This window comes from Sphaerodactylus townsendi, linkage group LG01, assembly GCF_021028975.2.
Source record: "Sphaerodactylus townsendi isolate TG3544 linkage group LG01, MPM_Stown_v2.3, whole genome shotgun sequence".
Lineage (NCBI taxonomy): Eukaryota > Metazoa > Chordata > Lepidosauria > Squamata > Sphaerodactylidae > Sphaerodactylus > Sphaerodactylus townsendi.
The window spans coordinates 29,830,578-29,847,367 of record NC_059425.1 but is presented as its reverse complement, the minus strand read 5'-3'; the positions used below and the strand labels follow the sequence as shown (position 1 = coordinate 29,847,367).

The 16,790-nt window shown below is 47.6% G+C and overlaps 1 protein-coding gene across 6 annotated transcripts in view; it reads left to right on the top strand.

The window, feature by feature from the left end:
* The window catches only part of SCARA3 (scavenger receptor class A member 3), a 46,870-nt gene extending 32,102 nt beyond the window's left edge, over positions 1–14,768 (top strand). For 5 of the 6 annotated variants that reach the window (XM_048516528.1, XM_048516513.1, XM_048516495.1 and 2 more), the window contains 2 exons: positions 1,202–2,245; positions 10,752–14,768. In XM_048516528.1, the coding sequence (XP_048372485.1) occupies positions 1,202–2,245; positions 10,752–11,191 (1,484 nt within the window). In that variant the 3' untranslated portion in view covers positions 11,192–14,768. The remainder of the gene's footprint in view (positions 1–1,201; positions 2,246–10,751) is intronic. The other variant, XM_048516500.1, reaches the window with a different exon arrangement.
* The last annotated feature ends 2,022 nt before the right edge of the window (positions 14,769–16,790 follow it).

Sequence of the window (16,790 nt, the reverse complement as noted above, 5' to 3'; positions counted from 1 at the left end):
TGGAGGAGCCCCGGGACCGTTCGCACACACTCGTGCGATCGGCCTCACAGCTGCCGGGGGCGACAGATGCGCCTTCGCATGGAGGTGTGTCTGTGGTTCCCTTCCCCGCCACCTCCCGCCTCATCCCTGCTTGCCTGTGAGGCCATGGGACAGCCCCTTTTTCCACCGATGGCTCTGAGAATGGGGGCCGGGGAGGGGGTTATACGAGAATCGCTCAATCTGTTTAAGGTGGCTGACAGCCACGGCCATTCACTCGGCCCTGGCAGTGCTCTGTGGTAAAACAAAAGAATCGCTCATTGAGCAATTTTCGTATAACTCGCTCTGAGGCCAGTGGCGCAGGTTACTGTCGTGTTCAGGGTGGGAACTATGCGAAGTTCCCACCCACAACAGTGTTTATACCGTCCCCCAACCTGGCTTTATTGGCCAATGTGGAGTGGGTGTACGTGCTCTTGAGCCCTTCACTAAGCTTTCAGCTTAACTAACTTCACAATTTTGTTATAAGGGTAAAAGGCATGGGTTATGGTTATGGGATAAAAATGAAATAGACAGCTGTACATGTTTTCAAGTCTATGTTTGTATGTAGAACACTGTTGCTAAACAAAAACACTGTTTTAAAAGGGGATTCGATCCTGAAGGAGAGATCTATCAGTGGCTACTAATCATGGTGACCACCACAGTCAGAGCCAGTTAACTGTTAACCTCTGAATACCAGTGCCAGGAGGCAACATTGAGGAAAGCCTGTTGTTGGATCTCCAGAGAAACTGATTGGCCACTGTATGAGACAGGATGCTGAACTAGATGGATCACTGGTCTGATCCAGTAGGGATCTTCTTAGGTTCTTACAGTCGAGGTCAGTGGTGGGATTCAAATAATTTAACAACTGGTTGTTTACAAGCACCATTTTAACAACCAAAGTGGTGTGAACCTGCTGAATCCCTCCACTGGTTGAGAGCCCCAGAATGCTGTGTATGCATTCATGGAATTGCAATGTAACAGTCCTATATGTGATGCTGTGGATTATAAATGAGAGACTGAATTTAGCCTCCTGTTGACATGTGACATCAGGCTGCCCTAGCAGGATGACAGGAAACTGAGCTTTGGAGGTCTCTTCTCCAGGCCATCATTACAGATCTTGCATTATGTCTCTGCAGTCCTGTAAGACCCTCTTTCCACCTCTTTCTTTCCACTCTCTTGTGTCCAGATCAGAATTCCCCGGGCAACTGTTCCTTTTGTCATGAAACAGGCCAGCTGGGCCAGGAGATCAGCAAACTGCAGGAAGAGCTGGAGGAGATCCAGAAGAAACTCTTAGCCCAGGACGTGCTCCTCGACCGCACCACTCAAGCCCACCAAAAGCTTTCCTCAGCCAACAAGGAGATCACCGGCGGGGTGGACAGCTGCTCTTCTGCCATTCAACAGGTCAACCAGAGTGTGAGTCTCTTCCTGGCCCAGGTGCGAGGTTGGCAGGCAGTCACCTCTGAGCTGGGCAGTTCGCTGAAGGAGTTGTCGCAGGAGCGGTTTGACATTGAGGCTGCTGTGCAGCAGATGAACTTCACTGTAGGGCAGACCACTGACTGGATCCACGTCATCCAGAGGAAGACAAACGAGGAGACTCTGACTCTGCAGAAGATCATGTCCGAGTGGCAGAACTACACTCGTATCTTTGGTGGTTTGCGAGCGACATCTTCCAAAACAGGGGACTTGGTTAAAAGCATCCAGACCAGCTTGGGTATTGCTTCACAAAGGATCAGCCAGAATTCAGAAGGAATGCATGACTTGGTCCTCCAGGTGATGAACCTGCAGTTGCAGCTGGACAACATCTCCTCCTTCTTGGATGACCACGAGGAAAACATGCACGACTTTCAATATCACACACGGTACACCCAGAACCGGACAGCTGAGCGCTTTGAAACCTTGGAAGGCCGCATGACCTCCCATGAAATTGAAATCAATACTATCTTCACCAACATTAATGCCACTGACAGCCATGTCCACAGCATGCTCAAGTATCTTGACGATGTACGGCTGTCTTGCACCCTGGGCTTCCACACACATGCTGAGGAGCTCTACTACCTGAATAAATCAGTCAGCCTCATGTTGAGCACCACAGACCTCCTACGGGAACGCTTTAGTCTGCTCAGTGCCCGGCTGGACTTTGATATCCGCAACCTCTCTATGATCATGGAAGAGATGAAGACAGTTGACACTCAGCATGGGGAAATCCTCCGGAATGTCACCATCTTACGAGGTGAGGGACACCATGGTGGGAAACAGGGTTGGGATGAAGTGGGATTTCCAACTGAAAACCTCCAAAATTCAGAGGGATTTTGGAGCTATGGTTTCTAAAACCAGAGTTATTTCTTGGGTTTAATGGAAAGAAGATGTGTATGTTGATGTTGGTTAAGCTGAGTAAAACAGTGTGGTTGAGTGTCTACAGCAGGGGTCCCCCAATATTTTTGAGCCTGTGAGCACCTTTGGAATTCTGGCAAAGGATGGTATGACCACAAAATGGCTGCCACAGGAGGCGGAGCCAACCACAAAATGTCAAGAAGTTAGGTCATGCATTACTCTAGTACATAGGTGTCAAACTCGTGGCCCTCCAGATGTTATGGACTACAGTTCCCATCATCCCCTGCCAGCATCATGCTGGCAGGGGATGATGATGATGATTATTATTTATTAAATTTAATAGACCGCCCTACCCCCGAAGGGCTCAGGGCGGTTTACAAAACAATCAACATTTGAATATAGCAAATAGTTTCAATTAAAACAATAATTAAAACACTAGCAGCAGTGATGATGGGAACTGTAGTCCATAACATCTGGAGGGCTGCGAGTTTGACACCTGTGCTCTAGTAGTAACTCTTCAACATTTCAGACAGAAGCTCTGCTTAGCAGGATGCATTTTTAAATGAACACATTCTTTAAAAATATTTTCTTGTTTATTCCCAGCTTACCTTTAGTCACAGAGTGAGGATCCTTGTGCTGTAGTGGCAGCTACTGCCAAAACAGGTTTTTTTTTCACATCTGCCCAGCCAATCAGATGTCCAATCATCAATCAGTAGTCTTGCTGAGCAAAAAGCCCTACCTGGCTCCAGCACCTTTCTAAAAATACTTGATGGGCACCAGAAAAAGTGTTGATAGGTGCTATGGCACCCATGAGCACCATGGGGACACCAGCTCATAATGTGTGGGGCTGACATACAACTCCCCATTCATTCATGAAGCTGTGAGGATGATCTAGGACTAGTTGTGTTTCCTCAGCCTAACCTGCTGTGGAAGTCTGTTGTGAGGATTAAATGGAAAACAGGAGAACCAAACAGGCTGCCTTGAGTTCACTGAAGGAAGAATTGGAGTAAAAGGTTTCCATGAAACATGTCCATTTTAAAATATGGACCTTTACAGATAATACAAATTGGGTGTGTTTAGCTACCTTTCTGTAACAGCCACAAATGTTATTAGCTCTGGTAGCACAGCCTGTCTGCACCTGTATTCTTTTTGTCAAGTCACAGCTGACTTAGGGTGAACCAGTGGGATTTTCAAGGCAAGAGACATTCAGAGGTGGTTTGCCATTGCCTGCCGCCTCTGCATCGCAACCTGGTATTCCTTGGCAGTCTCCCTTCCAAACACTGATCATGGCCAACCCTGCTTTGCTTCCCAGATCAAAAGAGACTGGACTAGTCTGTGCTATCCAGATCGGGGCTAGAAGTCCTACATAACCTGTAAGAAACAGAGAGAACAAAGTTCTGTGACCCTTTCTTGCCGGGTTGCTTGAATATGATTCTGACTGGCCTTGGATTAACCAGGAAATTGAGGTTTACAATCCGAGGGGGGGTCAATAAGATAGGAGAGGGGGAGGTAATGATGAGAAAGTGGAACTGGACAATTCTGGAAAATCCTTTCAACTGTTTTATTCTTCCCTCCGTGAGCAAAGATACGTTTCTGCTGCACCTAAGTTGAAGCCACTTACAAACCAGTTTGGGGCTAATGGCAGCTGGCAGAGGATGTTTTATCAAGGTTAACCCTTCAAAATTACACATCCCTCTCCTGGCTGCGATAAAGGAAGGCCTTCAGTGGCATCTCCTGCCAAATTAGAACCTGGCACCTGATTATAATAGTGAAGCCTCTCATTGCTTGGGCCTAGATGTGGCTTTTGAGTGACAACAGCTTCACTCACTCCCTGGCTTGAGGGTCTTCATGTGGACTTATAAGTCCTCAGATCAGATTTGGACTCTGGCCTGGGTTTGGTTCCCAGATCGCAGCCATTGCTTTGGAGGCATAACATATTATCATGGATGCATTTCAGGGATTAATGAATCTGAGTTGTTTTTCTGTTTGACTTTTGATTATTGCTTCAGAGTTGGTTTCTTTGGGCTGTGACACCTAAATAAGAAACAAGTAACAGGCTTAAGGAGCAACCGCTTCTGTTTCATGGGCATATTTTGTCCAATTTGTCGTGTGGCTTTTTGGGATGCTCCTAAGTCTTGTGAATCAACATCTCGAAAGAGATTCTCAGACAGAATGTTTTAAAGATCATCCACTTTTATTTCTGACTCTCTGATCCAAAATAGCTGTTCATGGCTTAGTTAAAATGAAAGAATGTTTGAGCTGGCTCAGAGTTAGGGGAAAAATTGAATTTCCCATCCCTGCCATCTTGAGATGAAAATCACCATTGACATTTTGCTTCTCCTTTGTGATTTTGTTTTTGGTTTCTTCCCCATGAGGATTTTCTTGCTTTGTGCACAGCAGGAAGCACTGCTGCCTTTGGGAGCATTGTGCCCAAGCCAAGCACAACATGGGTGTCTCCTGATAAGGATGCCAACCTCCAGCTGAGGTCTGGAGATCTCCTGGAGTTAGAACTGATCTTCAGACAGCATAGATCAGTTCCTCCTGAGGAAGCGGCTGCTTTGGAGAGTGGACTCTGTGAGAGCCAGTGTGGTGTAGTGGTTAAGAGCAGGTGCACTCTAATCTGGAGAACCGGGTTTGATTCCCCGCTCTGCCACTGGAGCTGTGGAGGCTTACCTGGTGAATCAGATTAGCTTGTGCACTCCAACACATGCCAGCTGGGTGACCTTGGGCTAGTCACAGTTCTTCAGAACTCTCTGAGCCCCACCTACCTCACAGAGTGTTTGTTGTTGGGGGGGAGGAAAGAAAAGGAGATTGTAAGCCCCTTTGAGTCTCCTTACAGGAGAGAAAGGGGGGTTATAAATCCAAACTACTGCTACTTCATCTTCTTCTTCTTCTTCCCCCAACCAAGTCCATCCTCTCCCCAAGCTCTACCCTCCTGCAGCCATCCCCAAATCTCCAGGACTTCTCCAGCCCAGCGTTGGCAAAACCCTATCCCTTAATGAGCTGGATAAATCCAGTTCTTTGGGGAATTATGGGGTGGTCATGGGCAATGTAGCTTTACACCGTGGCTCAACTGGGAGAGAGGAAAGGGGGAATGGGTTGCCAGGCTGGAGGTGGGGCTTAGCATATTTGTAGCAGCTGCAGCCCCAATATGTGAATCCACCACAATACAAAGGTTGGGAGTAAGTGGACTAAGACACACAAGTAAACCAAACCACACAGCCCCTCAGGCAATCAATACTAGTGTGGGAGGGGGGAGTTTCATTCTACAAAATCAAATACAACAGTGCTATCTTCAAATATCCACAATTCTTTCAAAAGCCATAAAAGTATCCCCACAGTACAGATTCTCTAATGTTGAATCCTTTTCACAAAAAGAATACTGCTCAAGGCTTGTATATAAACCTTAGAAATACCGCAGTCTGCTGCTACATAAATAGAGGTGACCGCAGTCTCTATAAACCTTGAATTTTAAAGGTGCAGCAACAATGCTTGTGAATCATATGAATACAAAAATATTCATTTGATTTGTTCATTGTTTGGTTTACTTAGGCTGGATTTGGGGGGCAGGATTTGTGTTGATGCGATAGAAGAAAGGGGGAGAGAGCAGAGGCCTAGCTGGAGAAAGCTGCACCCGGGGCGGAATTTGTGTTTTCTGCCCTCCCCATAGGCACCTTCGCCACTGCCCCCTTGAGCACTGCGTCCCCACTAACTTTATGAGCATGTGGCCGTGGCGTGGGGGTGGCTGCGGCATGAGAGAACTGCCATGGCTCACCCGGGCAGAGGGGGTGGCTGAGGCGCAGCTGGCTCTCACGCCGCGGCTACCTCCTCTGCCCGGACGAGGAATGGAATGAGAGCCAGCCACGGCTGCTCCGTCAGGAAGAGGGGGTGGCCGCGGCGTGAGAGGACTCCGCCAACAGGTGGGCCAGCAGCCACAGCACGGAGCAGCCAGGCGCTGCCCAGGCATGCCTCAGTCCACCCCTCAGCAGCAGTCCACCCCTCAGGCAGCAGTCAACATGCCGAGAGGCCTGCCTGGGCAGCACCTGACCACTCCACGCTGCGGCTGGGTCGTCTGCAGCCTGAGGGGTGGGTCGAGGCCTGCCTCTCGGCCCGAAGCGTGGGGGTCCCCCACGTGGCTCAATGGGGCACGTCCAGGGCATTTGTCCCTGGATTTCCCCATTGCATCTACGCCACTGGGAGAGAGTTGATAGCAGCAGCAAATGCAGAGGGGACAGGACATGAGGTTGTTGTCTCCATCTTGGGGTTACCAACTCCAGGTTCAGAGGGTGGAGCCTGAGAGAGTGGGGATTTAAGGAACAGAGGAACTTTGGTAGGGTATAACTGTCACGCAGTCCATCTTCGAAAGCTGCCATTTTCTGCAGGTGGAATAAATGGAATAAATGTTTTAAACAAACAAGGGAGGAGATCAGTTGTAATTCCAGGAAATCTCCAGCCCACTCTAACCCACCTGCTTCCTTTCTGCTTGCTACTGCTGCTACAAGAACACATGCACATTCCTGAATGGGATCAGCCTTTTTGCATTTATGCCATAAATTGCATGCACATTGTTTAAAAAAGTATTTGTAACATATGTATAAATGGTATGCATTGCCTGTAAATATGTATGCGTGTGTGTGTGTGTGTTGAACGCTTATTAAAACCATATAGCATACACAATACCAACGGATCCATAAAACCACCAGTGAAAAGCAGAGAATGGAAACTATGGAGAGAATATATAAAGAGAAATGAAATAGGCAACATTCTCTTGCCCTTTGCTTTGGGGGTTGGACTCTATGGCATTATATCATGCTGAGGTCTCTCCCCTCCCCAAACCCCACCCTCCCAAGGCTCCTCCCTCAAAATCTCCAAGTATTTCCCAACACAGATTTGGCAACCCTGCTTTCTGCCCCATTTCAGTTTCACAGTTTAGACTCCCTGCATCAGTGCTGGATGTTCTCATCAGCCTTTCAGAGTTAACTGCAGAGGCCCAGGAGCTCACGTGCCAATTCAGATTTGTAAATAACCATTTGCGTGATCTGTTGCGATGCTTTAAAATCACCTCTGGGCAATCAGGCAAAAAAGCTTGGGAAAAGTGAGTTCTTTGGGTCCCAAGTGGCTAAGAAGGAATGTATAGGGGGGGGGGGGGGGAATGCAGTGGGCTGACTTCCAAGGTTGGCTGCCTAATCCCACGTCATCACTCAAACACAGTCTTCCTTGCAGGCAATGCACTCCCGGAACATGAAAAGGGTGTTTACAGTACAGCTCCATGGGCTAGATTTCTGTGCATGTGAAAGCTGCCTTTAGAGAAGTAATCTAAGGAGGATGTCTGTGCAGTTGGTTTCCATTTGATGAAGGGGCATTGCAACACCAAATGTAAAACACGCACATGCTCAATTGGAAACAGCCAAGCGACAACTCTTTGGCTGTGAAATCGGCCTCCTGGGACAGGAATAGGATTTGTATTTTACGAAGATACTTTTCACGTGGGAAACAGCTAAGCGAGCGGTAGTAGAGAGTGAAAATCTATTGCAGACAGAGGAAGTCCACTGTGCGATGTGAGGTTCCCATCCGGACCTCACAAGACACTCAGCTGTTGCTGCCGCTGCACACTGAATGTCTTGCTCAGAATGGTGTTGAATTTCTACAACAGGTTTGGGGTTCTTAAGGTGGACCTGTAATGGCCCCATCCCTGCATGGACTGATTTTACTTCTTGCAAGCTGATTATGTTAGCTACACTTACAAGAACGGTAGCTTCTGCGCATGCTTGTTAAACATGGTCTATTGCCAAGGTCTCCAAACAATGGCTCTCCAGATGTTCATGGACTATGATTCCCATCAGCTCTCCCAATTGGCCGTGCTTGCAGGGTCTGATGGGAATTGTAGTCCATGGACATCTGGAGAGTCATAGCTTTAACACCCCTCCCCCCTGTGTCTCTGTTCTTGGTTAGCAAAGAAATTACCATGTCAGAATTTTCACTACATGTTATAAAGGAAAAGAAAGTCATTGGGTTGCCAGCAGACCTGGAGAAGGATATCCTGTCCCTTTATATACAAACCTGTCATCAAGTTTCAACTCACTTATGGCTACCCCATCAAGGTGCTTTCAAGGCAAGCAACAAGTGGAGGTGGTTTGTCATTGCATTCCTCTGTACAGCCTTCCTTGGTGGTCTCCCATCCAAATACCAGCCCTGCTTTTTCTGCTAAGATTGACCATGCCCCATCCCTACTATCCCTTTGATTGAGCCTTAAGGTGTGGAAACACGCAACTGAAGTTTTTCATAGCATGGAAGTAAATCGCCTCTCCTGGTAAATAGCCTGTTAAACCTTTCTTAAAGGGACAGGACCTTTTCAGCCAGGATTGCTGGCAATTTCAGGATTGCTCACAGAGCTGCCATTTCCAAAGCCTAGAGTAGCAGCAGGCCTGGGGGGAAATGTCCTGTTCTTTTAATAGGGACTTAATAGGATGTTGTTTATCACATGATGTTGTGAGAAACTCTAGTTGCCAGTTTTCACACATTAAGCATTTATTAAAGGGACAGGGCAGTTCTCTCCAGGCCTGTTGGCAACCCTGGAAAAAGAGACTATAACGACAGTCCTGGGGGGTAAAGGATTCTTCTACTTTTGAACTGTGTTATTCCATATAGCTATCAGGGCTAATCGCTCTGGATCTACTTCTCTTTCATGAATAAGGTTAGCCATCTAAGATAATGGGCCTCATTACATCTTGTAGCAGTGAGTTCCATAAATTAATTGTGCATCCTACAAAGAAACACATTCTTCTACCTGCCCTGAACCTATTGCAGAGGGCAGGCGAGAAGCATGTACAGGGCAAGAGGAAGTGCATTTGGACAAGGAATCTTGCCCCAACACGCCTCCTCTCTCGGCGTGCTGCAAAGAGGAAGCACATCAGGACAAGATTTCTTGCCCCAATGCGTTTCTGGTCCTACTGCTCACCCCAGCCCAGGTGGGTAATCAGCCATTGGTTAATATTTAACAAGGGAACCACAGTGAATGGAGGCTTGAAAATCTCTGGCCCAGCCAGATACCTGGCAGTAGCTGCAATTAGACAGTGATAAAGGCACTTTGAACATGTGCAGAGGCTCTCTTTATCTCTACCTTATATCTTCCAGGCCTGCACCCTGGCATTCAGACCAAGATTAAAGTTCAGAATCAAAATAATCCTTCAAATAATAGAAGTGTTTGGGATGCCATATTCCTCTCCACACCAGCCTGCTGGTCTGAGCTTCAGCTAAACCCCTGTTGAGATCCACCTACTGCAAGGGCCTCCCTGCCTCTGCAGATGAGACAGATGGGTTTGTCTCTCCTGTTTCTGAGCTTGCCTCTTTTTTTAACTGTGGAAAAAGAGCACAATATACAGCAAGCCAACAGGCTGGCATAGGCAAAGGCTGTAAGCGGGTACTGCCTCCGTCTGGCTTGGCCTGGCCTGGCAGAACTGCTTGAGTCAATAGATGACTACATCCCCCAGTCTGATGGGCACAGAGGTTTGAAAAGGTTGGTTGGCTGGTCGAAAACACCTGGAGGTTTTCCTTGGCTTTCTTTGGGTGGAGCCAGACAGCTCAGGCTGGAAGCAGCCTGGATGATGTTTATCACACTGGCTGTGGGGTTGAGTACACCCAGTTCCTGGCCTCTCCTGTCCAGGTAGCCAGATAGAATTTGTTTTTGAAAAAGAATCATTTGCAAAGAGGCCTGCTTTCTGTACACATGGTTTTTCTCCAAAAACAAAACTAGGCGCTCTCAGTTTCTCCAGAGTGGCTAAATAAAGGTAATGCGGAATTGAGGGTACCTTTCAGAGAGCACTTTGGAATCCTGTTGGCACTGGGGTGTGGAAATCGGTTTATCTGCAAATGTACAGGCTAAGTCTAGTTCTTGTGAATTAAAAGTGAAATGCCTACTAAGATTAAGATGTGATCATGTCATATGCACCCAGAACTCGTTCAAGGTTTTTAAAAAATTCCCTATAGGGTTATCTCAGCAGCTCACAGTATCTGATGATCGTGTCACAAAGGATTCTGGGTAATGAGTGTTCACGGGGAGATAGCTGTATGAGAAACAGCATGCAGCTGTATGGTCTAGCCAAATCGACAGATGCACAGAACACTAGTTGGGCTTACCAGCCTCGTAGTGAGGCCTGGAATTCTTCAGGAATTACAATTGATCTCCACTCTACAGTGATCAGTTTATCTGAAGGAAATAGCACTGTTGAAGGGCAGAGCCTACTATGCTGCCTCCCCTTCCCAAATCCCTCCCTCCTTAGGCCCCATTCCTAAATATCCGGTAATTTCCTAAATCAAAATTGGCATCCCAAAGTAGATATCCTCACATGTTGCTCTTTTCCCTCTTTTCCCTGCTCTTTTTATCATTGCTCTTTTTCTCTCCCTAGGTGTTCCTGGCCCCCCAGGTCCCAGAGGATTCAGAGGAGAGCTTGGTGGAAAGGGACCCACTGGAAGCAGAGGACCAAAAGGCGACCCTGGGAATATGGGGCCACCTGGCCCACAGGGAGCCCGGGGTCCCGCAGGCACCCAAGGACCGCAGGGTGAGAGAGGATCGGGGGGCCCAAAAGGCCTTCCTGGATTCAAAGGCAGCAAAGGAAGCTTCGGACAGTCTGGTGCCAAAGGACAGGCAGGCCCAAAGGGTGATGTGGGGCCTCCAGGGCCAGATGGTTCACCTGGGCCAGCTGGACCTATTGGGGTAAAAGGAGTTCCAGGGTTCCCAGGCAAACCAGGGCAACCGGGCCCAGTTGGGCCACCAGGGCCAAAAGGGGATCCTGGGTTACGAGGCAAGCCAGGGTTACCAGGACCACCTGGACCTCCAGGACCATAAGTTTGCCCCACAAAGGGACAGTAGTGGGAGTGGGCAGTGAAACAGCCAAAGACACCTGTGTTCCCCCTCTGGAAGGTGGCAAGAACAGCAGTCCAACAGATGCCAGCCCTCATCTCTCCTGCACCAAGCAGCCAGGACCTGTTTCCAGCAGCAGATTTAGGAAATCCTACTTCCTGCACTGGGGAATCATCAAGGGCCAAGACCTGCTGCTGCTGCTGCTGCTGCTGCTGCTGCTGCTGCTGCTGCTATCTCACTTGGTTTGAAGCACCTTCATCCCTTTGCCCCTTCCTACAAGACAGACAAAGCCGGCTCTGCTCCTTGTAGCCAGACCGGAGGACCTCTTTACTCCCGCTGTCCTTGGGCATGGAAATCTTGCAGATGTTCCAGAGGCAAAGTTAAACTTCTTGATATGTACAGATTTCACTGTGTCTGTGAACATATGCATAAAAAGGTTGCCATCTTATTTTTCCTGGCCCTGCATTTACGCCTTTAGTGCAGAACCTTATCACATGATGCTTCTCCCCTGACTGGTTTCCATGGCTGCCGACAGCATTTCTCCATGCCAAGTTGCTACTGAAGGCACAAGTGGAGGGCCACTAATAAAAGTTGGCATCATTGCAGAGGCATAGCAAGGGGGGAAAGCACCCGGTGCATTGGTGCGTCCTCCGCCCATGCCATGCCATGCCCCCAGAACCCCCCCCCCAGAACGCACTTGCCACACCCCACAGGGCCCAGTGCGTCACCACCACCACCACCCCCCACCATCCCCTTGGAGCTACTCCTCTGCATCCTTGCTACGAGCAGGTTCACATTCTGTTTTCCACCTCGCTTTGCACTCAACGGAATACATAAAGGGTAGGCCAGTTAGGAAGGGGCTGTTGCTCAGTGGTAAGAGCATCTGCTTCGCTTGCTAAAGATCCTTCTTTCAGTCTTGGGCCATCCTCACGCAAAATGATCTCAGATAAAGACTGCCTGAGATCTGCTGCCTGTCAGAGGAGACTGTACCAGGCACAGCGGATCTAGCTCTGAAGAAGGAAGCTTCATGTCCTCATAAACAGATTTTGCCCTGGCAAGTGAAGAAATTGGACACTGCTGTACCAGAAAGGAAGAGTATCAATGCCAGTGAAAGGAAGAGAGGCAATGGGTGTGACTTGGTTGTTCATTTTATTTTGTATTTCAAGATGTTGTAGAAACCAGATTTTATACTCCAGAAACTATTTTGCATTGGGTGAAACGCTGATCTCTGTCTCTCCAACGTTGCTTCTGCACTAGCCTTTAGTTTGGAATTGCCATGATTCATCCGCTCAGTTTTAACAGATGATGCCATTTTTTAACTGCATTTCCACATGTTTTCAGATCTGTTATGAGGCAGTTTTTTAAAATATAAAAGCAATTCGCAATGTGAGGCATCCAGCCGTAGACTGACAAAGCACTACTGAAACTTCCTGAGTCGACTTTCTCTTTATTTTTCCCTCCTACTTCCAGATTAATCAGTTGCTTCCCATTTAGAGCCTGGCTGGTCCAGCCATCTCATCCATGGATGCATAAATATTGCTTTTCATTTTGTAATCAAAGCTACTTTCGTTATTTTTAATTGTAGGTTCATTATTGCACTAGACCAACAATAAAAATATTTTTTAAAAGTAGCAAATAGTGGCATTGCCTGCAAGGAGAAAGGCAGTATTTACCCCCCCCCCCCCCAATAATTAATAATTCATTCAGGAAAGAAATGGCTGCTTGTGTGGAGAACAGACAGTAACTAAAACAAAGGAACAAACGGAAAACTGCAAGAAGAAACCAAACTTTGGTATTCCATGCTTACTTCAAACATTATAGTAGAATCTTGCCTATCTGGACAAGCTTTGTAGAAACTCTAGTTTTGATTCCACTTGGCAGCTGAATAAGGAACTGCGTCTGAGTTGCACAAAAAGCGGAACCCGCTGGAAGGACCAAACATTATCTCTTAGCCTCAGTTCCTGATCTGTAAAACGGAAACAATAATGAGCTCCATGAGCAGTGAAAAAACATTCAAAGTTTGAAAGCATCCCAAGACCTTACAAAAGATGCTTGGGGCATGGTGTTACTGTTGATGCTGGAGGTCTCATGTTCACCAAAACTCTTTTGGGAGGCGCAGGGTAAGGTTTCCCTCTTCTTCATGTCTGCAAAGGAGCTGCTCCAACCTCTGACTGGCTTAATGGCTAGAATGAAGGGTAAATGGCGAGCTTCCAGCCCAACCGGCCCCTGTGTGAATTTGCTTAGGGTCTGGATTTCAAAACTTCACATTTGTGCCCTGTAGTTCAGATCAGTTGGTCTCCTCCTCTGCCGCTCTGAAAGTTACACAGAGCGTGTTGGTTCGTCTTTCCTTGAGCCTTATAATCAGGCTGCCTGATCCAGCTCTTCTTACAACACTCTGTACATCCAGGCAAAAACTTACATCTGTCATCATCTGCTCTCTTCTAGTCTAGATCAGGGAGGCAAGCTGTGAACATGTTCAGCAATTTAGCACCCTCCAGTCCACCCAATCTGGGGGGTGGGGCTTGCAGTGACATGTAAATGTCAAAGCCCTATTTATGGCTAACTAATTACACTATACATTTTTCAGGGGAGGGGAGGAATAGTCCCTCTGGTTAGGATCACTAAGTGCACCTGGATCCTTAATAGCTTTCAGAAATTAAATCCTCTTGATCCTCTTTGATCTGAGATTGCAAATGCCTTAACAGTCCAGGTGCTCGGGAGCAACAGCCGCAGAGGGCCATTGCTTTCACATCCTGCATGTGAGCTCCCAATGGCACCTGGTGGGCCACTGCGAGTAGCAGAGAGCTGGACTAGATGGACTCTGGTCTGATCCAGCTGGCTTGTTCTTATGTTCTTATGTTCTTAAATCAGTTTCCACCATAACCTCCAGAGCCCTGAGGTATCTCATTGTTCCAAACATTTTGGGCCAGAAAAAGATCCAACAATATTCAGGTGTCCTGAGTAAGATGCAAGCGCCAATCTAATCTTCTGGGCTGAATTGGCAGAATGTATTCAATTCCAGCCATATCCTTTCCACACAACATGGAGAGAGGTGATTTTCTATCATTTTCTATCCTGCTTCCATTACAATAATCCACAGGCGGAGAAAGCAATTGTTACCAACAGCAGTACTGGCTGGGGAAGCCCCTTAGTTGGTCAAATGTAGCCTGCAGGACCAGCATAAAATGTGGGTGCACCATACAGCCAGGACATTGCATCTCTGCAATATTGCAAGAGATCCAGATAATTGTTTATTTCTCAGTTCTTACCTCTAACATGTTGCTGCCTCACCCACAGGCCTAAAAGACTACTGTACAATCTCATCCAGCCAGTACTCTGATGTCAGCTATGTGAATGTTGCAATTGGTTGCTGTGCTTCCCATTGTATGTGTGTGTGTGTATGCCCATTTGCTTATGTAGTTGTGTGCATTCATTCCATGGAGCAGCTGGTTTGCGTCATCTTTCCCCTTCTGCTGCATAACTCTGTTATCTATCTACCATATGACAACCACATGTATAATTCTCAGACCAATAAAGTTATGAATGTGCAGGTGTAGAAAAACTGTCTGGCTTCCTTGGGTGGGGTGGGACAGCGGGTGGGGTGGGTGGGGAAGACCTCCCTTCTATTCAAAAACGTATTTGTTTTTTTAATAAACCAACTGAGCCAACAGGGTATCATGGTCAGAGTGCCAGACTAGGATCTTTGGTGAGTCACACTTTGGCCGTTTCCACATGGTCAAAATATCCCAGGGTGAACTGGAGAAAAGTATCCCAGTTCAGCCATGAATTCCACTCGGCTCCCAGCGCTAACACGGGCCTGCCCCAGTGCTGCCCCACAATATTTCCCTTACCCCGCAATATTCAAAAATCACCAGTTTGGTGGCTCTTTGAAAAGATCCTGGGGTGACCCCACTATCGTGCAAACACCACAGGAGCAGACCCAGTACATTTCTCCCACCTTGCCACTTTCCCACTTCGGGGGGGGGGGGGGGGCCAGTGAGGCTTGGATCGTGTATGGGAAAGCTGGGGTGGGGAGCCATTCTCTCTGCCTTTGGAGCCGTTGAGGTGTGGATCATGTAGGAAGGGGAAAGCTGGAGGGCGGGAGAGCCGTTCCCTCTGCCTTTTGTCAATGGGGTAAATACAAAAGAGTCAGACCGTGCAGAACAAACTGGAATATTACCTCCTAGTCGTGCCTCGGCTCCCGGGAAAAAGCATTGAGTCCTGCAGAGGCAGAAACTGGGATAAAATAGACCCGGTATATACAATCCTGGGTCTACTCCAGTGTAATTCTGCACAGAAATGGCCTTTCACAGTCTTACTGATCTCACAGGATTGTTGTGAGGATAAAACTGATGAATGGCCCTTTCCACACAACACACACACAAAACGTTGTGAGGTCAGAAAATAAAATGTTTCCCACAGGATTTCCACACAGGTTTTTGCTCAAAATGTTTGGAAAATGTTTTATTTTTCCTTGAAACATTTTATTCTGAAAATGGCTTCCCAGAGCCTTGCAAGTTAGGAAATACAGGGGGAGCTTCCCAGAGCCTTGTTCCTCCACACTGTTATCCTGATCTTAATCAGGCCTCTATATGCCTGGGAATTAGCAGTGCAATTCAAATGAGAGGTGAACACAAGTGGCCGGGGACTGCGCTGCGAAGGTAGCACTGTGCCACCTCCATTGGGGCTTCAGGACACAGGCATGCCCCGGGCGCAGCTCCCCCTCACTCCGCCCCTGGGTGCCTTCATATGCTGAATCCAGTTCCTGGGATGACTACATTGAAAACTGCCTTCCTGGGAAACACACCTTTAAGTGGCAGGGATATATTTGATCAAAGCCTCCCAGAGAATAACCCAAACTGCCTATAAGCCTCTAGCCCACTCATTCCTGCCTTTCATAGCTATTAATGCTTGTCTAAATTTCTGCATTTGTTGATTTCCACACATCAAGTTGCCACTGAAGGCACAAGAACAAAGTCAGAGGCGGGGTTTTTCATGATTAGCAAGCAAGCTGAACTTCCACCTCCCGATTAAATGCACATACAGCAGTCCATTTACAGAGTTCCTGGGTCATCTCATATGATTAATAACACAGTTGTTGTTTGCAGTTCCCCTGATCTAGGACTATTTGTGAATTATCTTTCCATCAGCAGACCAGATGATGACTCAGTTGCCAGGGATGTCTGTGGAGAGGGTGCCTCCAAACTTCAACCCATTCCTCTCCTGCTGGGACTTAAGCGTGATCCAGATGATTTGGGGGAAGAGAGCGGGCAGGCTTTTTCATTCCTGTCATCTTTCCACTTGCAAACAGGCCAGGAAGCACTCGGAGCTTCCAACCAGCAGTGTACTAATGAACCTTAATTTGCAAGCTCGCATGATTTATGCACACTATAATCTGCCTATTTCACATAGCACATGCAGTTCACAGGTTCTGTGGCGCCGTCTCAACTAGACTCTCAGCTGTGAGCATCTGGAGAACAGATCCCCACTGCCGCTTGGCCACTCCCAGGTGCACTGAGGGTCCTGCCTGATCCAGAGGGAAGAAAGTTGAAAAACTGAAAACCTGGTGAGGAGCACAATTTCC